This window comes from Phaseolus vulgaris, chromosome 7, assembly GCF_000499845.2.
Source record: "Phaseolus vulgaris cultivar G19833 chromosome 7, P. vulgaris v2.0, whole genome shotgun sequence".
Taxonomy (NCBI): domain Eukaryota; kingdom Viridiplantae; phylum Streptophyta; class Magnoliopsida; order Fabales; family Fabaceae; genus Phaseolus; species Phaseolus vulgaris.
In genome coordinates this window covers 886,007-903,467 of record NC_023753.2, presented here as the reverse complement: position 1 = coordinate 903,467, position 17,461 = coordinate 886,007, and the positions used below count along the sequence as shown (strand labels likewise).

General features: G+C 29.1%; 2 protein-coding genes across 2 annotated transcripts; one reads left to right on the top strand and one right to left on the bottom strand.

The window, feature by feature from the left end:
• The first annotated feature begins 5,980 nt into the window (after positions 1–5,980).
• On the top strand, positions 5,981–7,599 carry LOC137828294 (high mobility group B protein 7-like). The gene is made up of 8 exons (XM_068634792.1): positions 5,981–6,161; positions 6,348–6,430; positions 6,520–6,565; positions 6,655–6,768; positions 6,852–6,909; positions 6,999–7,043; positions 7,129–7,218; positions 7,311–7,599. Exons 1-8 carry the CDS (start codon positions 6,067–6,069, stop codon positions 7,377–7,379), a joined length of 600 nt encoding a protein of 199 aa, XP_068490893.1. The 5' UTR covers positions 5,981–6,066; the 3' UTR covers positions 7,380–7,599.
• Positions 7,600–7,912: 313 nt separating this feature from the next.
• Positions 7,913–9,879, bottom strand: LOC137828293 (probable leucine-rich repeat receptor-like protein kinase At1g35710). Its single transcript, XM_068634791.1, has one exon. The coding sequence runs from the start codon at positions 9,877–9,879 to the stop codon at positions 8,086–8,088; it is 1,794 nt and encodes a 597-aa protein (XP_068490892.1). The 3' UTR covers positions 7,913–8,085.
• Between the last annotated feature and the right edge of the window lie 7,582 nt (positions 9,880–17,461).

The window sequence follows — 17,461 nt, the reverse complement described above, 5'->3', positions numbered from 1 at the left end:
AAACAAAATTTCAATATATAGCATATGAACATAACTCCTCTATCTAATAAGATTGTATGATGAAATTTAATTACTAAAAAAAAGGTTAGTTTATATAAGTGTAGATAAAGAATATAGTTATTTATAAGACTAGTTACAATATATAATAATATAATAAAAATATAATTGTACAAAACCTTCTTCGTTGTTAGGATAATGAGTGAAGTATTGGAAACTGGAATTTCATATAAATAACCCATTGTCTTTCAACACATGCAAAATCAATAAAAGAGAAGACTGACACATTCATAATAGGAGGATAGCAGAGTAGAGTAGCTTGTACGAGTTGACCTGCAGTCCGCTTGAAAAAAAATTCTTTATTTCAATTTGTTAGTCCGCTTATTTATTCTAAATTTTACCGTCTAAAATATAAAAATTATATTATGGATGGTACAATTTTTAACTTCCGATAAGTCTTTGACTTTCACATTCTGAAAACATTGAGTGACGAAACTATGTCAAAGGGTAATTTAAATAATTTCTAAAATATTTGGTGTAGGCATGGAGGTGGATGGCGAAACTAACATCAATTCCTAATTCATAACACTTTCACGAAATTTGATAATACTTCTGTATTACTAAAATGCATAAATTGTTTAGGTTTTAATAGTAATAAAGGTTAAACACATTTTTTAGATTTTAGTTTTTTTATAATAAAATTTAAATATAATATTATTTTATATATATATTATTATTTTTCAAATTAAAACAGTAATCACATGTCTACATATATTACCTTAAAAAAATTGTATATATTTAATAAAATATTTTATTAGTTGTTTATATAAAATGAATTTTATTACAAATAATAAATAATTCTTTTGACAAAAATCCTTTTTCGTCTTGGGAAGTTGGTTTACGGACCTTTGTAACTTCATGGTATACTCACGGCTTAGCAAGTTCTTATTTAGAAAGTTGTTAGCAAGTTCTTATTTAAAAAGCTGTTATGTTTGAAATTCAAATTTTATTGAAAATTAAAAAATCATTATAATACTATGAGACAATTTACCTAATTTATCTAAATTAAAAATATATATTAAATTAATAAACTTTAAAATATTAAACAATTCTATCTAATTTTTTATTTATTAATTTTTAAAAAATCTTATGTGAATTAATCCGACCAATAAAACCAACCTACATTTTTTTACATGATAGAGACCCACATTGTCAATAGATATAAAATAGAGAAAGAAGAATATGAACTAAGCAACTAAGACAAAACTCACCCCAACAATTTTGTTAATATACAAAATAAAATTTAATGTGTATATTATATTGTGTGAAGTTATCACCTAGTTAACTCTCTTGAATATTATTTAACCAAAGACATCATAATTAGTATTTTTATTTTTTTTAAGTTGGAACCTTTAAAAAAGTGGAGAGACGAAATTAATTTTTTTCTCTTTTGAGACTAAAATAGTGATTAAACTAAATTGTTAATAAAATCTATTTTTACACTTTTAAGTTATTAACTAGTCCAAAAACTCATGTAATCATTAATATCTATCCAACTTAATTTCATCCAAACCAGCAATTAAATATCAATATTAATCATACTTAAATAAAATTTCAATGTAATTTAAAATATTTTTCTTACAAAAATTAATTGTAATCCAAACAATGATTATAAAAGAGTTGAAATTTTACCAACACAATAAAAACTTAGAAAACGTAATTAAACTATACTAGAATTCAATCAATAACTTGGGTAGTCTCAACTAGTTGAAAATATCACTTTTTAAAACTATCTAAAATTAATATTGAACTAAAAATTGAAAGAGATTATTGATTTTTTTCTGAATAACAAATAATTGTTATGATATAAAAATTGTCAAATAAAAGCAACCCTGTTTTTATGGGCTATTGATAAGATATATAGTTTTGAAAAAAAGTTGAAAAAAAGAAAAAAGAAATTGGAGGATAGTATTTTTTTTTTAATGTAAGGTTTTACGACCTCTATAATAAATTTTATATTTAATTAACCTCTATATATTTTTAAGAACGTACTTTTTATAATTTTAATAAATTTTTATTTTAATAATTATTATAAGAATTGTTTTTTATTATATAAAAAAAGTGAACACGTGTTTGCACTGGTACCTTAATTCAATATCCCAGAATGATTAAAAAAATTAATGCCATAATCAATCAGATTGAAAAATAAGTAAACTTAAAATTAATCACGAATTACATAAATTCAGAGTTATATTATAGCAGTGAAAACAAAAGAGAATGTTTTTTAATTTATTATCATAAACTGTTACAATAGCATCTCATTACATATAAAACCAATAAAATAACATATTATGTTTGATACAGAGGAGATAAATTGTTAATGATTGTTTGAGAAAGAAGATGAAAGATAATAAAAAGGACTATTAATAAAAATACTATTTTACTCCATTAATTTTATATTATGTCATATAAGACGAGGCATAAAATAAGAATTATATTATATATATATCATTTATCTCTTATCAAATAAAATAAATAATACGAATTTTATTTTATTTATTACTCTACCAAGCCGTTAACATTTAATTTAATTATTTGTTATCTCAATTCACTTCTCCTTTATTTCTATTTTTTCATTTTCTAAAAGTTTAACAGAGTATCAAGCCTTCCATCATCGTAATTAAGAAAATGATATATTTTTTAATTTTCTAAAAATGACAAAGAGCATGAAGCTTTCTATTACTTTAACTATAAAATGATAATTTTGAAATATTGGTAAATTAAAATAAGATTATGTGAGGTGCATCAAGATGCACTTGTGGTAATCATTTACATCCAATCATATCCATCCATCAAAAGTCAAATATACATCCATCAAATCAAATATTTTGGAAAAAATATCAACATTCTAACTTTTTCTCAGCTTAATTTGAGGCCTTTCCCTGTGGAACATGCACTCTTTCCCATTACCAACACCATTCCCTGTTTTATGTCAAAACATGCATTCCAAACACATGTTTTTCTGCAACTTCCACTGTCATCAAACACATAGTAAAACAGTATATCACATGAAACAAAAGTTAAAATATAAAATAAGAATGTTTTGTGTAGGTGTTTGGATGTTGGGTAAGTAATGTTTATTTACTTGATAAACAATTCGTTCTTATGTTGTAGTTTTTAAACTCTTCGAAATTCTCTATCTCCTATCTATGTGTTCTGTCGGTTGGTGGGGTATCTGCAATTATAATTCGACGTTCAAGTTAGTGTTAATCTTTTTGTTTTGTTTTTTCAGGATAAGAAAAACGTAATTTTTTTCCTTTCAAAAATCTTGTTTATAAGTTAATATGGGTTTTCACTAATGTGGATCAGTTAACAGTTCGCCAAAACGTGTGTAGTGATTTACAGGTTGTGTAGTGACTTTCTGATATCACGAGAATGTATTTCAAAGTATGTATTTGACTCATTTAACATTAATTACAACTATTCATTTACCACATATTTATTATGTTGTATTAATATATTTAGAATTTAAAATTAATATTAATAATTGAACACATTATAAATACATATTCTACAAATATGATATATCGATGCCTAATACGTGAATCGAGAATCGAGACAAACAGAAAAAGTGTGGGAAGCTGATAGGTAGAATGTGAGAATGTATATTATAATAATAATTATTGTTGGAACAGGAGAAAGTATCTCTGAAAGTATTGTCCCCTTACAATGGTTTACCCGGTTAAGAGTAATGACCCTCTCATTTTCTCTCTGACAAAACACAACAACAACTGCCACATCAATTCCTAGGAAAAAGCCACCCTTCAAACTTACCCTCCAAGCCACTATTCACACAACAAGACACAACAAACATAAACACCAGAAAAAAATCATCTTTTCGGCATATATATAACTCCAAGGAGTGTTAACTTGTTCTCACCATCTCTTTTCCTTGTTCTCTGTCTGCTGAAGTGAAGATGGTGATGCTGTGTTTTTGCTTTGAATTTGAGCCTAGGGTGGTGGCTGTGCATGGCAGGAGAAGGTTGAGGAGTTTGTGTTGGAGGGTGAGAGCATATGTGAAGAGGCAAATGAAGAAGAAGGCTTGCTCTAGGAAGAACAACTTCAACTACGACCCTCTCAGTTACTCTCTCAACTTTGATGATGGCAGTTTTCTCTTCATTTTCCCCACTCAACTGATATGATATGAGATGATGAAGATTTCCATGTTAAGAGGTTACTTCACTTGTGTAATTTATATGCTTCATGCTGTCAAATGGGAAGAACTTTAATGTTTTCTGCTTTATCTTTTCATCATTTTGTATGCTTTCTTGTGAAAAAGAGAAACAGAGATTCTGGTTTTGATTTGATCTTTTTAGTGTAAATGTAACCTTGTGAATCTCTTGAAGGGCACTCACATTGATCTCACAGTGGTGTATTTTGTGCATATATTTGAAGTTAGGACATATATATATATAATTTTTAAAATGGAAAATATAGAGATATAAATTTATATGCTATATAATTATAAATTATATAAATTAATAATAAAGATTCACTTTTATTTCCAACATATATGTCCCTCATAACTCAAACAATAGAAATCAACACAAAATTCTTCCATTTCATCACTTTTTTGATAGAAGTTCTTTCCATAAAAACTGATTTTTTTTTTCCCTAAATGAATATTTGAGAAAACTGTTTGGAATTTGTCATATTTTTAGATTTTTTTTAAAAGCTTTTATAAATCATTTTTCTTTAATTTTTTAAAGAAAGGGAAAACCTTCCCAAAATTTGGATACTCATATTTATGCTTATTTTTGGATAAAGGAGAAGGTAGAAAAGTAAAAATTACATATTTAATTTGATTATGATTGTAAAATTTAATAAAATAATTATAGAGACTTTCTTTGCAAGACAGAGAGCGAAAATTTATGGTAAAATATTTTCTCGTTTTTTGTAATTTTATTCCTTATTTTTCGGATTTAATTCATTTTTCTCCGTTTGATAAGTTTCCGTCGTTGGAAACAAACACACCTTTAGCATAATAGGTCTATTTTGATAAATAACGCTGATACATCTTTTATTTTATTGCAAAAAATCATAGGTGTTTTCAAATTCAATTTATTTATAAATTACATAATTTTGATGGATGAATCTCTCAACCAAAGTTTTAAAAAATAATTTATTTTTTAAATAAAATGTCTTTTGAAAAACGGAGAAAATATGTTTACTATATAATAATGTTTTGATAGAGTGATATATTTTTTTTCAAATGAAAAAAATCATGACAAAATAGTGGGTGTTTCTCCCTGCACCCCAGCAAATGACTTCTTGCACCCTATCACTTTTGGGAAAGACTATTTTACCCTTCTAAAAAATGACTTCCAAATTATTATTTTCCTATATTTTTGGAAAATACTATTGTAGCCTTTTAAAAATGACTTCCAAATTATTATTTTTCTATATTTTTGAAAAAGACTATTTTACCCCGTTTAGAAATGACTTCCAAATTATTATTTTCAGAATATTTTCGGAACACATATTTTATAAATTCTAGATTTACCATTGGGAATTAAAAAAATATGTTCCAAAAAAGATATTTTGGAATAATTTGATTTTTTGCTTTCAGGATTTTCTATTTCAGAAATATACTTTGTTTGCAAATCCCTATTTCAGAAACACCTTTTGTTTATGGACTCTATTTTGGAAATTATAAAAAATTATCAAGGATAATTATGGTATTCCAAAGAATTTAGGGGTGCAGGAAGAAAATGTAGGAGTGTAGGAAGGAATATCCCAAAATAGTATGGGGGCGGGAAAATGGCCCAATAATGAAAACTCTCCAAAAAAGGACGAATGGGCCCAATGTGAAGTTTGGATCGGCGCGAGAGTTAAATGTTGGAGAAATGAATGAAAAGGAAAAGGCGCGGTTATTGGCGCTTAAACGAAAAACATGGCTATTCGGTTTTCCCTCCTTTGATTTCATATATATTGCAAATCGGTTTCTTCGTGTTCTTACTTTCGAATTTGAGTGCATTGTTAAGTTGCAGAACAGAACTGCGATAAGAAATGGCATCTCAGACGAGGAAGAGAGTGGACGCCGTTGATTCTCGCTCTGCTTCCGTTCTTGTTCGTGCTAAAGATGGCAGTGCTTTTGCGCGATGGTTCGTTATTCCTTTTCACTTTGATTGAAACCATTCGCATTGTTCTTAACATCATATTATTAGGTTTTGGACTATCTATTTTCTGATATTGTTTACGCCTCTTATTTACGAAGCGGTGAAATTGTAGTGTGTTTTCTACTTCCGGTTTTGATTGTTGATGTTTGTTTTCTTTTCGTTTCTTTGCAGCGACGATTGCAAGAAGAATGTGCCGGTTGTACTCATCGACATGCACAATTGCAGCCTTGAGGCGAAAATTAAAATGAACCTTGGTACGACTGATTTTGTTTTTTTTTTTTTGCCTTAACTGTTTTGTTGTTCGGTGATTTTATTGTGAGTTTGTTTTTGTTTCGTTATTCAGATGCGCAGGTTGTGGATCAGGCTGCTGAAGCTAAGAAGATAGAGAGGTGATTTATCTGATTCCTCTTTTTTCAATGATTTGTTTTAAAATGTATGTAATTACTTTTACTGACGCTTGTTTATTGAAATTGTGTAGGAAGAAACCGAAATCTAAAGAGCCGAAGGCGAAAAAGGCTAAGACAGAGAAGGGGAAGAAGGTCAAGGATCCTAACAAGCCTAAGCGTCCTGCAACGGCCTTCTTTGTCTTCTTGTAAGGATTGTTTTGTTTGTATGTGTCAACGATTCCGTGGTTTGTTTGCTTGAGTGTCTGATTGAGGCAACCGTCTGTTGCAGGGATGATTTTAGGAAAACGTTCAAGGAAGCTAATCCTGACTCAAAGGATGTTAAAAGGGTATACTAAGTTTGCTTAAGTCCGTCTTTGCTTTAACTATTGAATTGGATTTGGGATTAATTGGTTGTCTTGTTTGTTGGAAATTATAGGTTGGTAAGGAGGCCGGTGAGAAGTGGAAGTCTATGACTGACGAAGTAAGTACAAATGTTGTGTAGTGATACAGTTTTCATTTGATTGTTTGATGCCTAGTAACGTTCTTGACATGCATTGGTGTTTCAGGAGAAGAAACCTTATTTGGATAAAGTTGCTGAACTCAAGGCAGAATATGAGAAGGCCATGGAAAGCTATAGAGCCGGTGAAGTCGAAGAAGTATGTTTTAACTTTTTTTATTCTATGGACATGTATATTTCATGTTATTTGTTTATTTTTCTTTTGTTCTAACTGCGTTGATTTTGGTTCAGGATCAAGCTGGATCTGATAAGGAAACTGCAGCAAAAGAAGTGGAAGAGGAGTTAACGGATGAAGAGTAGTGATGGCGCTTGTGCACTTCTTAGAGCTTATAACTGTTATTGAAAGGCCACTGAATTTCCTAGTCAGACTAGGGCTGTAAATTTCGAAACATGTTTTAGTTTGAGTTTTAACATTTAGGTGTTACTTTTTAGAATGCTGTTGAAATCCTTGTGCAACATCTTGTTTTTGTAATTCTCGCATGAAATATTAATGAATGGTAGTCACATTGTTTTCTACAAAGAGTCTTTTCATGCCTTTAGTTTTATTTCTTGCTTATTATATGTTTAGGGTAATTGATGATATGGTGTGTGGCTACAGCTATTCATGACATCGACATGTGCGTAGCATTCAGTAGTAAGAGTTGCTTTGCTTTGTTGGCTTGATTCACGCCATGTTTTTCTGGATAAGATTCTTTGAGGGCAGGGTGATCTTGAGCGTGGTGGTCAACCTTTAAAAGCAAGGTCCACATGTGCCAGGGTTTACTGTAATATTTTTTAGTGCCCACACAAAAAAGCCGTTGAGGTGAGACTATTCTAATCTAGAATCCAAGCACTTAATAAAATGAGTGCTATTTTATTAGAAACAATGTTGAATTATAAAATTGAACTTGCATTGTGGTCGACCACGAATAGAAATATTCAGATGTGGGGGGTACCTATTCTATTTTCTCTACGTAACAATGGTCGTAGGACATGAGCATATATTTAGTATGATAGAGTCAGCATCTCACTGACCCATGCTTCCGTGTTTCTTGCATGGTTGTAAAGGTTTGCCACATAAACACAAGTTGTGGGCGTAAGCAACCGGTCGAAAGATGTTGAACGGTCGGGTTTGTGGTATTTCACCACACAGCCTGTTTGCCCTGAAATTTGCATGCTTTAGGCCAGTTAACTGTGACAAACTACTCGGAATTTGGCCTGTTAATCCGTTTATGGATACATCAAGCCATTGTAGTTTCAGCAACTGACCTATACCTGAGGGGATGGTTCCCAATACGTGGTTTCTTGAGATGTCCAGTCTTTCAAGATACATCAAATTTGAGATAGAGACTGGGATTGGACCTGTTATGTTGTTGCTTCCCACGTTCAGCACCTTCAAGCTTGACCCTTCCACAAATCCTGGAATGTGTCCCGAAATGAAGTTGTTTGACACGTCTATAACCTCCAATGAGCTACTTGTCCTGTTATTTACTATTGTTGATAATGAACCCACCAGTAAATTTGCATGCAAGTCCATGGAAGAGAGCTCCGTTGGCAATTCGATTGCAGATATGTCAAACCTCAACTGGTTGTTGGAGAGCTTGACCTTCTGCAGGCTGGACATATTAGTGAAGAAATTTGAAATACCATCAACCAAGTAGTTATCTGATAGGTCTATGGAGCTCAAAGAGTCAGGTCTTGTGAAGTGTGGAAGATCTCCCTTCAATTTGCACCCAGCAAGATGTACATCTTTCAGTTGCTTGCTTCTGATCCAATCAGGAATACTTCCAAGGCTGAGGTTATTGTAGGACAGGTCTATAGACAAAAGGGCAGGGATGCCCTTGGTGGGGATTGCTGGTAAAGGATCTGAAAGACAATTCCTCGATACATTGAGATACCAAAGGTTCTGTAATCTTGATATGGACAGTGGAATATGCCCTGTGAGCAGATTGGCACTGACTTGAAGACTAGTCAGGGATTTCAGATTTCCAACCTGATCTGGAATGTTCCCTGTGAGCTTGTTATTGCTCAAGGACAAGTCTAAAAGATTGACAAGGCCGAACAAGGAAACTGGAATTTTTCCGGTTAGAAGGTTCGAGGAAAGGTCTATGAAAGTCAAATTTTTGAACTCCCCAACAAAATCCGGGATTGGAGCTGATAACAAATTGTAGCTGAGATCAAGGTATTGCAAATTTATAACGGTTTTAAGACTAAGGGGAATAGGACCTGTCAGAGAATTTCTTGCTAAATTAAGTTGGACAAGGTTTCTCAGACCCCCGAGTGTTGGAGGGATCTGTCCTTTCAGATGGTTCCCAGCGAGTGAAAGGGACTGAAGCAAGGACAAACGACCTAAACTCGGAGGAATGCACCCTCCAATGGAATTGTCATCCAAAATCAGCTGGGTGAGGTGGGTTAAATTTGAGAAACTATCAGGAATTGCTCCTGTAATATGCTTCATACCACTTATGATCATTACCTCCAAGAAATGCAAGTTGCCCAGAGAGGGAGAAAGAGTACCCTTCATGTAAGTTTCATCATCTCTCTCTGGCCTCTGAATCTGCAACATGTTCACTCGCCCTGTGGATGGATTGCACTGAACTCCCTCCCACCCGCCATCGCAGCAATCTCTGCCTGTCCACGTGGACAGTGTCTGTGACGTATCCTGCGAAATGCTTGCTTTGAAGCTCAGAAGAGAAGCCCTGTCTTCTTCCGAGCAGACCGGTGCCTGCGGTGTTGAAGATGACTCTGCCACACTTTCAGAGAACTGCCTGAGAAGTGAAAATATGAGCACAAGGCTGAACACCCATGTCCCAAGTTCCATTTTTGGAAGGTGGGTCTTGCTCAGATCAGGGATTGGTGTGAGGTTGGGATCTGATAACTGAGAAGAGAACTTTGGGCGAGGAAAAGAAATTTGAAAAGAAGATGCAGTATAATTTAGGGAGAAAGAGAAAAAGAAAAAGAAAAAGGGTAGAAAAAGTAACAGTCCGACATTGGGGTTCTTATTGTATTATTTCACGTAGAGAGGAAGGTATAATGATGATAAAGATGGTAAAAAAATTGAGCATTGTAATTTTTGTGTGGGAGATCTGCATGCAGATTGATTGAGCAAGCTCTGATATTTATAGATACATAGTTAGAGAAGAAGAAGAAGAAGAAGAAGAAGAAAAAGAGGTTGAGAGTGAAATAGAAGGGGGATTTTACGAGATCAATTTAAAGAATTTCACATGGAAATTTGTGACCGTTTGATGGATCACGAGGATCCTTGCTCCATTTGAACGTTGGAGCGCACTACATTCAAATTCTTTCCCCTGTCCTCTTCTACAAAACAAAATTCACCACCATCACAGAAACTCTTTAATATTTTTTTATTACTCACTCAAAAAGCTTTATTTTCAATTTAATCAATATTTTCATTGTTTTATACTTTTATTCAATATATTGAAAAACTTAACTATAATATATTGTTAGAAGAATGACATATTGACATGATTGATGATATGAAGAAAATATGTTTGTTATTTCATAAAAAAAAAACTGAAATTTTAGATAGAAAAACAATCGTATATTATATATTAGAGCTAGTTGTAAATGTAACATTTTTTTTATACAGTAAACAAATTAAGAAAATACTGTATCTGTAAGAATTAAATTAAAGATACTGAAAGGGTTAATCATGAGAAGAATAAAATCAGTATACATACATGTATAAAAATTTATGTATAGAATCTATAACATTTGAATGTGTTATTTATGACTGCTCAAAACCACTTTACTTGGATTATTACAGAAGCTTACCCTTAATGTCATTTTCGATCTGATTTATTGCCTCTTTCAAGTCTTAACATGAGATTGCTTCTTTTATTCTTTACTTAGTGTTCTTAATCTCTTTGGATTGTTCTAGACTTTTATTTTTCTTGTTTGGAAGAAATTAACCAATGGATTTTTTTAATCACTAAATATATTTTAAAGTATATTCATTTTCGTAAAGGCTCATCAATAATAACAATTAAGCTTTTAATAATTCAAGTGTTTTATTTTAATCAATTGAATTATAATTTATTGATTATGTCATGTAATCACACAATATTTTATATATTTAAAAAGTAATTCATAAATATTATTGAATACTGGCATATATAATAATTTGTTGATTTTATTAGTTAAAAGTATAAATAAAAGTATCTTACAAATACATTACTAACAAACAAATGTGTTAAAAAATATTGAAAGAGAGAATAAAAAATGTAATAACAAAATTAGATGGCCCACACAAAACACGAGGGGACAATAAATTGAATGTTTGGTACGCCGCACGTTCATTCAATTGTTTTTTATTTTTTAAGAAACATAGTGGAAAATAAACTATTTGATAATTAATTAGTTATTCTCTTATAATTTTTCTGAAGAATTACCCGTTTATGACTATTTAAGTATCTTTAATGACATAACATACGAAAATTTACTTCAAATTTTATTTAAGAAACTAAATATTAATAGCAAAACGGGAGAGCGAGGATTAAATCTGAAAAAATAGAAAATAAAAGAGGACTAAAGTAAATAAGAAAAATAAATATTTTTTTATAAGTTAAAATTAATTTATGAAGTTCTGAAATAAATTTTATAAATTCTTATTTGTAATAAAGAAATTTATTTTTTTTCTTGACTTTCTTTTCTATAAGCATTTGTGAATTTTTTTCCAAATAATCTCTAATCTCTACTCATATAGCATTATAATTTTTATTTACTTACCATTGAATTTGTAAGAAATGTCACATATCATTCTCTCTTTATTCGTTTGTGTATTTTTTTAATTTGAAAACTAAAGTAAGAATATCGTAAACATACAATAAATGAAATGTAATTAATAAACAATGCAATGATTGATATTTATTACAAAATTCAGTTGCTAAAATGAACATTTATTCTTAATAAAGAGTATAGATGATCTTTAGTAGAAGGAAGTAACTTCTGTCTTTTTTTTATTGTGTTTATTATCAGTCTTATTTTATTAAAAAGTAATGGAAAATTTAGAAAATAAATTATAATAATAATAATGAAACTCAATATTTATAATTCATTTTGGATCGGCTTACTTTATATAGTATGGTTATGTTACTCTTGTAAAGCTCTAAAAACTATGTTTAAAGTAAAAGATGCAAAGAATATATGTGTTTTTAAGTATGCTTAACATGTAAGAAATGATAATCCAAACATGTTATAATTTGCATCTCACAAACATTATTAACAATAATACCATTTTCTTAATTTTATTTTAAAGAGTTTTTTTTTTCTCTGAAAAAATTATCTTCTTCAAACAGTAGTATTAATAATAGATTCTCTAGCATGCTTCTTATTATTAATAAAAAATAAAATTAAATATATTTTTGTTCTATATTTTTACATAAAATTGATTTTCATTCCTAGTTAAAATTTTAGATTTTTTTAATATTTATAATAATTTTTTTTAATACTTATAATAAGAAAATCATTGGAATGGTCCTGTTAATTTGTTTTTATTTCAATGTCAATTATAAGATATTAAAATATTTCATATTTACTAACGAAAATTTTGTATTATTTAACCCTAAAAAATATTAAAAATCATGACTGAAGTGTATCAATTTTTCTTCTTCAAAATTTAGAACATTTAACTAACATTCAAAAAGTATTTAAACATTATGATCTTATTATTTATTTTTTGAAAACATGATATGATGAAAAAATACGTATATTATTTGGTGGAGTCCTTTTCAGTAAATAGCATGGAACAAACAATCACTATTTATATGTTTTTTTGGAAGCAAAATGAATATTGACTTTTCTCTATCAATAACTATACTTATCTTCCTCCTTTACAAAAACACAAATTTCCCTGTTTATCACTTCAAAAAGAAAAAAATAGTTTAATTAAAAAAAAAAGCATTAAAGTGCTCTATTTTTTGTGGTTATAATAGAACAATGTTTTCACATTGTTTTTTCAATCAATAATTTGTCACGGGTTGACTATTCTACCACCTTAATGCATCTTTAGTTTATTTATTTTTTTATAATAATTTAATTTATCAATGAACCTGTAAAAAATAAATGGGTGTTAATTCAAGTAGTGTAATTAATTGTATTTATATAATGTTCATGTAAAAGATGATATCTTAAAGAATAATTAAGATGAATTGGTGTATGAAATATATTCGAAACTTGTTGTAATTATGCAAGATATTTACAAGCTCACAACACTTTTTTTTTACCCACTTACTTTTGCTCATACAGAATATTTTCTTTTTCCTTGTTTTGATGACATGTTAATTTTTTTAAGGGTTATTAATTATTATTATTATTATTATTATTCATAGATATCATCCTATGATATATGGATATTTTCATACTCACCGAAATGTTGAAAAGGACTTTACTTTTTATTGTGAAATGTGTCTTTCAATATAATTTTCATTTTCTAAAATATGTATTATTTATTTATTTATTCATTGTCTTTCGATTTAATAGGGTTGCCACAGTTTCACAGAATCTGTCTCTGGCTCTACTCTACTCTTGTTCAATTTTTAGTAAAGTTTTTTCTGAAAGATTATTCTTTCATTCTACTAATTCTACTAATTCTACTAATTGTAAAGAACCATACACTATTTTCTATATATAGTTTTGTCATTTTTTTAATTTTTTTTTTCAAATCTCTTTATAAAATGGTAGTTTTGTAAGATGGAATTGAATTTAAAATTTACTTTTTTTTTTAAGAAGATATTAGAATATTTAAAATGTATTATAATCATAATTTATAGGGTTTATCGCATACACACTATCTATCGGATCCTATAAGATATTTGAAAACCAAGAGTGTTGAAAGATTAAAATTAATATTGATGTCTTCTAAAGAATTCTTGAGTTTCTACCTAAGATATAAATTAATTAATTTAACTTTGAGTTTAGGTGTACTTAGAGTATAATATGGAATTTGAGACCGTAAGGATGTCTATGTTACCTAAATAAGTAATAATTTAAGAAAAAAAAATTAGGCTTGACCTAAATTACTAAATTAGTATATGTAAATTGCAAACATAGAAATTGAGTTACTACATAGGTTAATTAGGTAGTTGTTACTTTAATGTTGGTGATTTACAACTAATTTTGTAACAAAATTTTCTTTGAAATTAAAGTATATAAAAATATGTTATTAATTTATTGCATAATCATAATGGATGAAGCAGTTTGAAAAACATTTGTAACAAAAATATGAGAAACAAGAATAACTAAAAAAAATATTATTCATTGTTCCACTAACCACCACCCACTTTCTTATGCATAAGTTAACAATTTTCTTACTCAAACCAACTCCAACCATGAAAAAAGTTGACTAAGGTTAGTGTGGATCAAAATGAGGAAGTGATGGTTAATTATGGTGAGACTCATATACTTTAAAACTAACTGAATGAATATGTAATTTCCAACACACCTCTTTAAATGGTTCTGATATTATATTAAAAAATGTATTTTAAGTCTAATTCAATCTTATAAGTTATAAAATAAAGTTTGTATTCACTTATATACTATAAAATGTTTTTATCTCTGGTCGACGTGGGATCTCCAACCTATTTTAATCCTAAATTAAATTTTGAAAAAAAAACTTGATAATGGTTACAGTAGAGGATGGTATTTAACATAAGAAAATGAGAAGTAAAAATGGCATTGAGTTGTAGGTAATGGCTGCATAATGAGAAGATTGGATTATGTTATTAAGTGTGTAATGAGAAATTATAAAAGAAATGGAAAGAAAGAAGAAAGTGGTGTGGTCTCTTAGAAGAGAAGAGTGAATTATGAAAATGCAGTGATTGAAAACTGATGATTGCGGTGATTGCGGCATCCATGTGGGATGATTGTGGTTGAACTCAAATTTGGATTTTGTAGACTTTAAGTTTAAGACTTTTAAGAAAAAGGGTCCCAAAATTCTTAAAAGCTAACATTATAGTCCAAAAGAGTGCCTCCTAATAAGAGGGTCTTCCCATTCTCATCCACTCATTCATTCATTCACACTGTTGGTTGCTCACAGAATCATCTGTCAAAATGTTCTCTGCAACAGACAGATTAGCTGCAGGTAGGGAACATGTCAAAAACTTTGACAAAAATAATTATCTTTTTCTTATATTTTTTGCATCTTCCAATTTCAAATTTTACTTCATCATCCTTCTGGACCTGTGTGTGCTTGTTTATTCTTTTTTATCTCTATCAAACTTTGACTCCTTCACTCAAAAAGGTGACTCCATTTTTTACTAAATAGTGTATGAGTTGGTTTTATGGTGTCATCCAACTTGTTCAATCACACATTTCTTTAGTATCATAAGTTCGATGAAATTTTGACTAAATAATATAGATAAGTGATCAAATAAAAACAAATATTTTTTATTGCTTTATCACCTTAATCAAACAGTTTCACATGATTTATTATTATAACTAGTGGGAAGATGATAATAGGGCATTCTGAAATTCTTTATTCTATCTTATAAAACTTATAATATAGCTTCTATGTGAGATTAATTTTAAACTCATATTTTAAATGAACAAGACAATTTTTTCCTATAAATAAACAAGAAAACTTTTATATGTATAATCTTTACCTAATAAAATATATTTAATTTTTTTTATCAATTTATCCTAAATTATTTTGTATTTTAAAGTAAAAAATGTCTTATATTATTAATATTTGATGGGATTTGATGAGTGTTTGATAAAAAAAACAGAATATGCCTACTCATTCATCGATAGAGGATAGCCAACATCCATCACCTCAAGCTTGTCAAATTGAATTGACTAACAAAAAAGTGAGAAAGAAAACAAAGATAACAAATAATTAGTGAGGCAAAGAAATGGAAAATGGGAGACTTCAAGCTTGGTCAGGTGTCTCTTCAAGAACTAATAGATACAAAGCTTCTGACTTTGGAATTCTAATCATATTCATAAAATGTTAGGATTCTAAAAGCTATCTGCTATAAAACTGTGAAACTACTCAAAATATTCCTCTTCATTCCTTCATTCATTTTTTACATCCTAAATTGATTACCTATACAATGAACAACGATTCTACAAGTCTAGTTTTAAAAGTTAAATTTAACATTAACAGACTAATATACTAGACTTGTTCAATATAATATTTTAATCAATTTAAACCTTTTTGGTCATCCTAAAACATTAGAAGGTAGTTAGTGATGGATCTTAAATAGGTATCTATGAATTCTACTAACATCAAATGACGAAAGATTGAACTTTTCTAGATTTGCGCAAAGTTCAGGACCCATCCTTTTGGTGTGATTGAATTATTTTGTTTCATTTTCCCACTTTATCAAATAGTTTGAATTTATGACTAAGTTTGCTTTCATTTCTACCTTATTTAAAGATGTTAGCTTCAGTGACATTTTGTCTTCTCTTTATTTATTTTTAAATTAGGATTTCTAATTTCACCACTATTATTTGATAATGATCATAATTTTCTCAATATAATTTAGTGATGATTGGATTCTTAATAATTTTTTCCTTCATGCTTATAGGATATTTTGAGAAGGATTCACAGGTAGATTCAATGATGAGACATGAGTTAAATACACCTAAGATATTGAACCCATAATCCAAAACCTTAAAAGCAATGAGCAATGAATTTTAGGTACCTTATAACATGTTCTTATTATTAACCGATTGAAAAAATGAACTTAATCAATATATATTTATAAAAAAAGTTATAAAACAAATCAAACTTATATTATATGTTTCAATTAAATTTGGATTCTCTCTTATGTTTAGTGTTGTCCTTCTACTTGTCTTTAAAATTTCCTGACTTTAATATTTTAAAATATATTTTTGAAGACACAATAAAGTGATAACACTAAAAACCCAACATAAAATCTAAACTTGTTTCAATTAGATTTAGAAGTTTTCTAGTAAAATAGTTCTACTAGTGACACATCTATTTTGATTGGTTTGATCTTTTATTTTTCTTGTAAGTTTATTTAAACCTGTTGATGTTCTACATTCTAAAAGCTGGGAAAAAACTTTGGATCTGGTTCATAAATACAACACAAGAGGTTCTTTCATAATCATTGACAAAAATTGTTTTGCATTAATCTAAAGTAAGGTCCATCAAATTTAGTTAATTAAATTTACTTACCAAATCATGTTCTACAATTCAGCAGATGTACATAGAAGAGTCATAAAAGGCCTTTTGTTAAACTTTCTAAGAATAGAAATAAAAAACATCAATTTTTAAACAAATTAAAATATAAATGCTTTTCTATATTAGATGAAGACCTTGTTTTTTTTAGCGACCTCTTAATTTGCTATCTCAAGCTTAATACATCACATACCAACAACAAGTGCTAATAGGGTTGATGTATTAAGCTATCTCAAGG

Bases quoted from the DNA above. Each gene is read 5' to 3' on its own strand.
- LOC137828294 (XM_068634792.1), top strand. From the start codon at position 6,067: ATGGCATCTCAGACGAGGAAGAGAGTGGACGCCGTTGATTCTCGCTCT. The intron at 6,769-6,851 runs GTAAGGATTGTT...CGTCTGTTGCAG, and splicing joins ACGGCCTTCTTTGTCTTCTT to GGATGATTTTAGGAAAACGT. The intron at 7,219-7,310 runs GTATGTTTTAAC...ATTTTGGTTCAG, and splicing joins GAGCCGGTGAAGTCGAAGAA to GATCAAGCTGGATCTGATAA.
- LOC137828293 (XM_068634791.1), bottom strand. From the start codon at position 9,879: ATGGAACTTGGGACATGGGTGTTCAGCCTTGTGCTCATATTTTCACTT.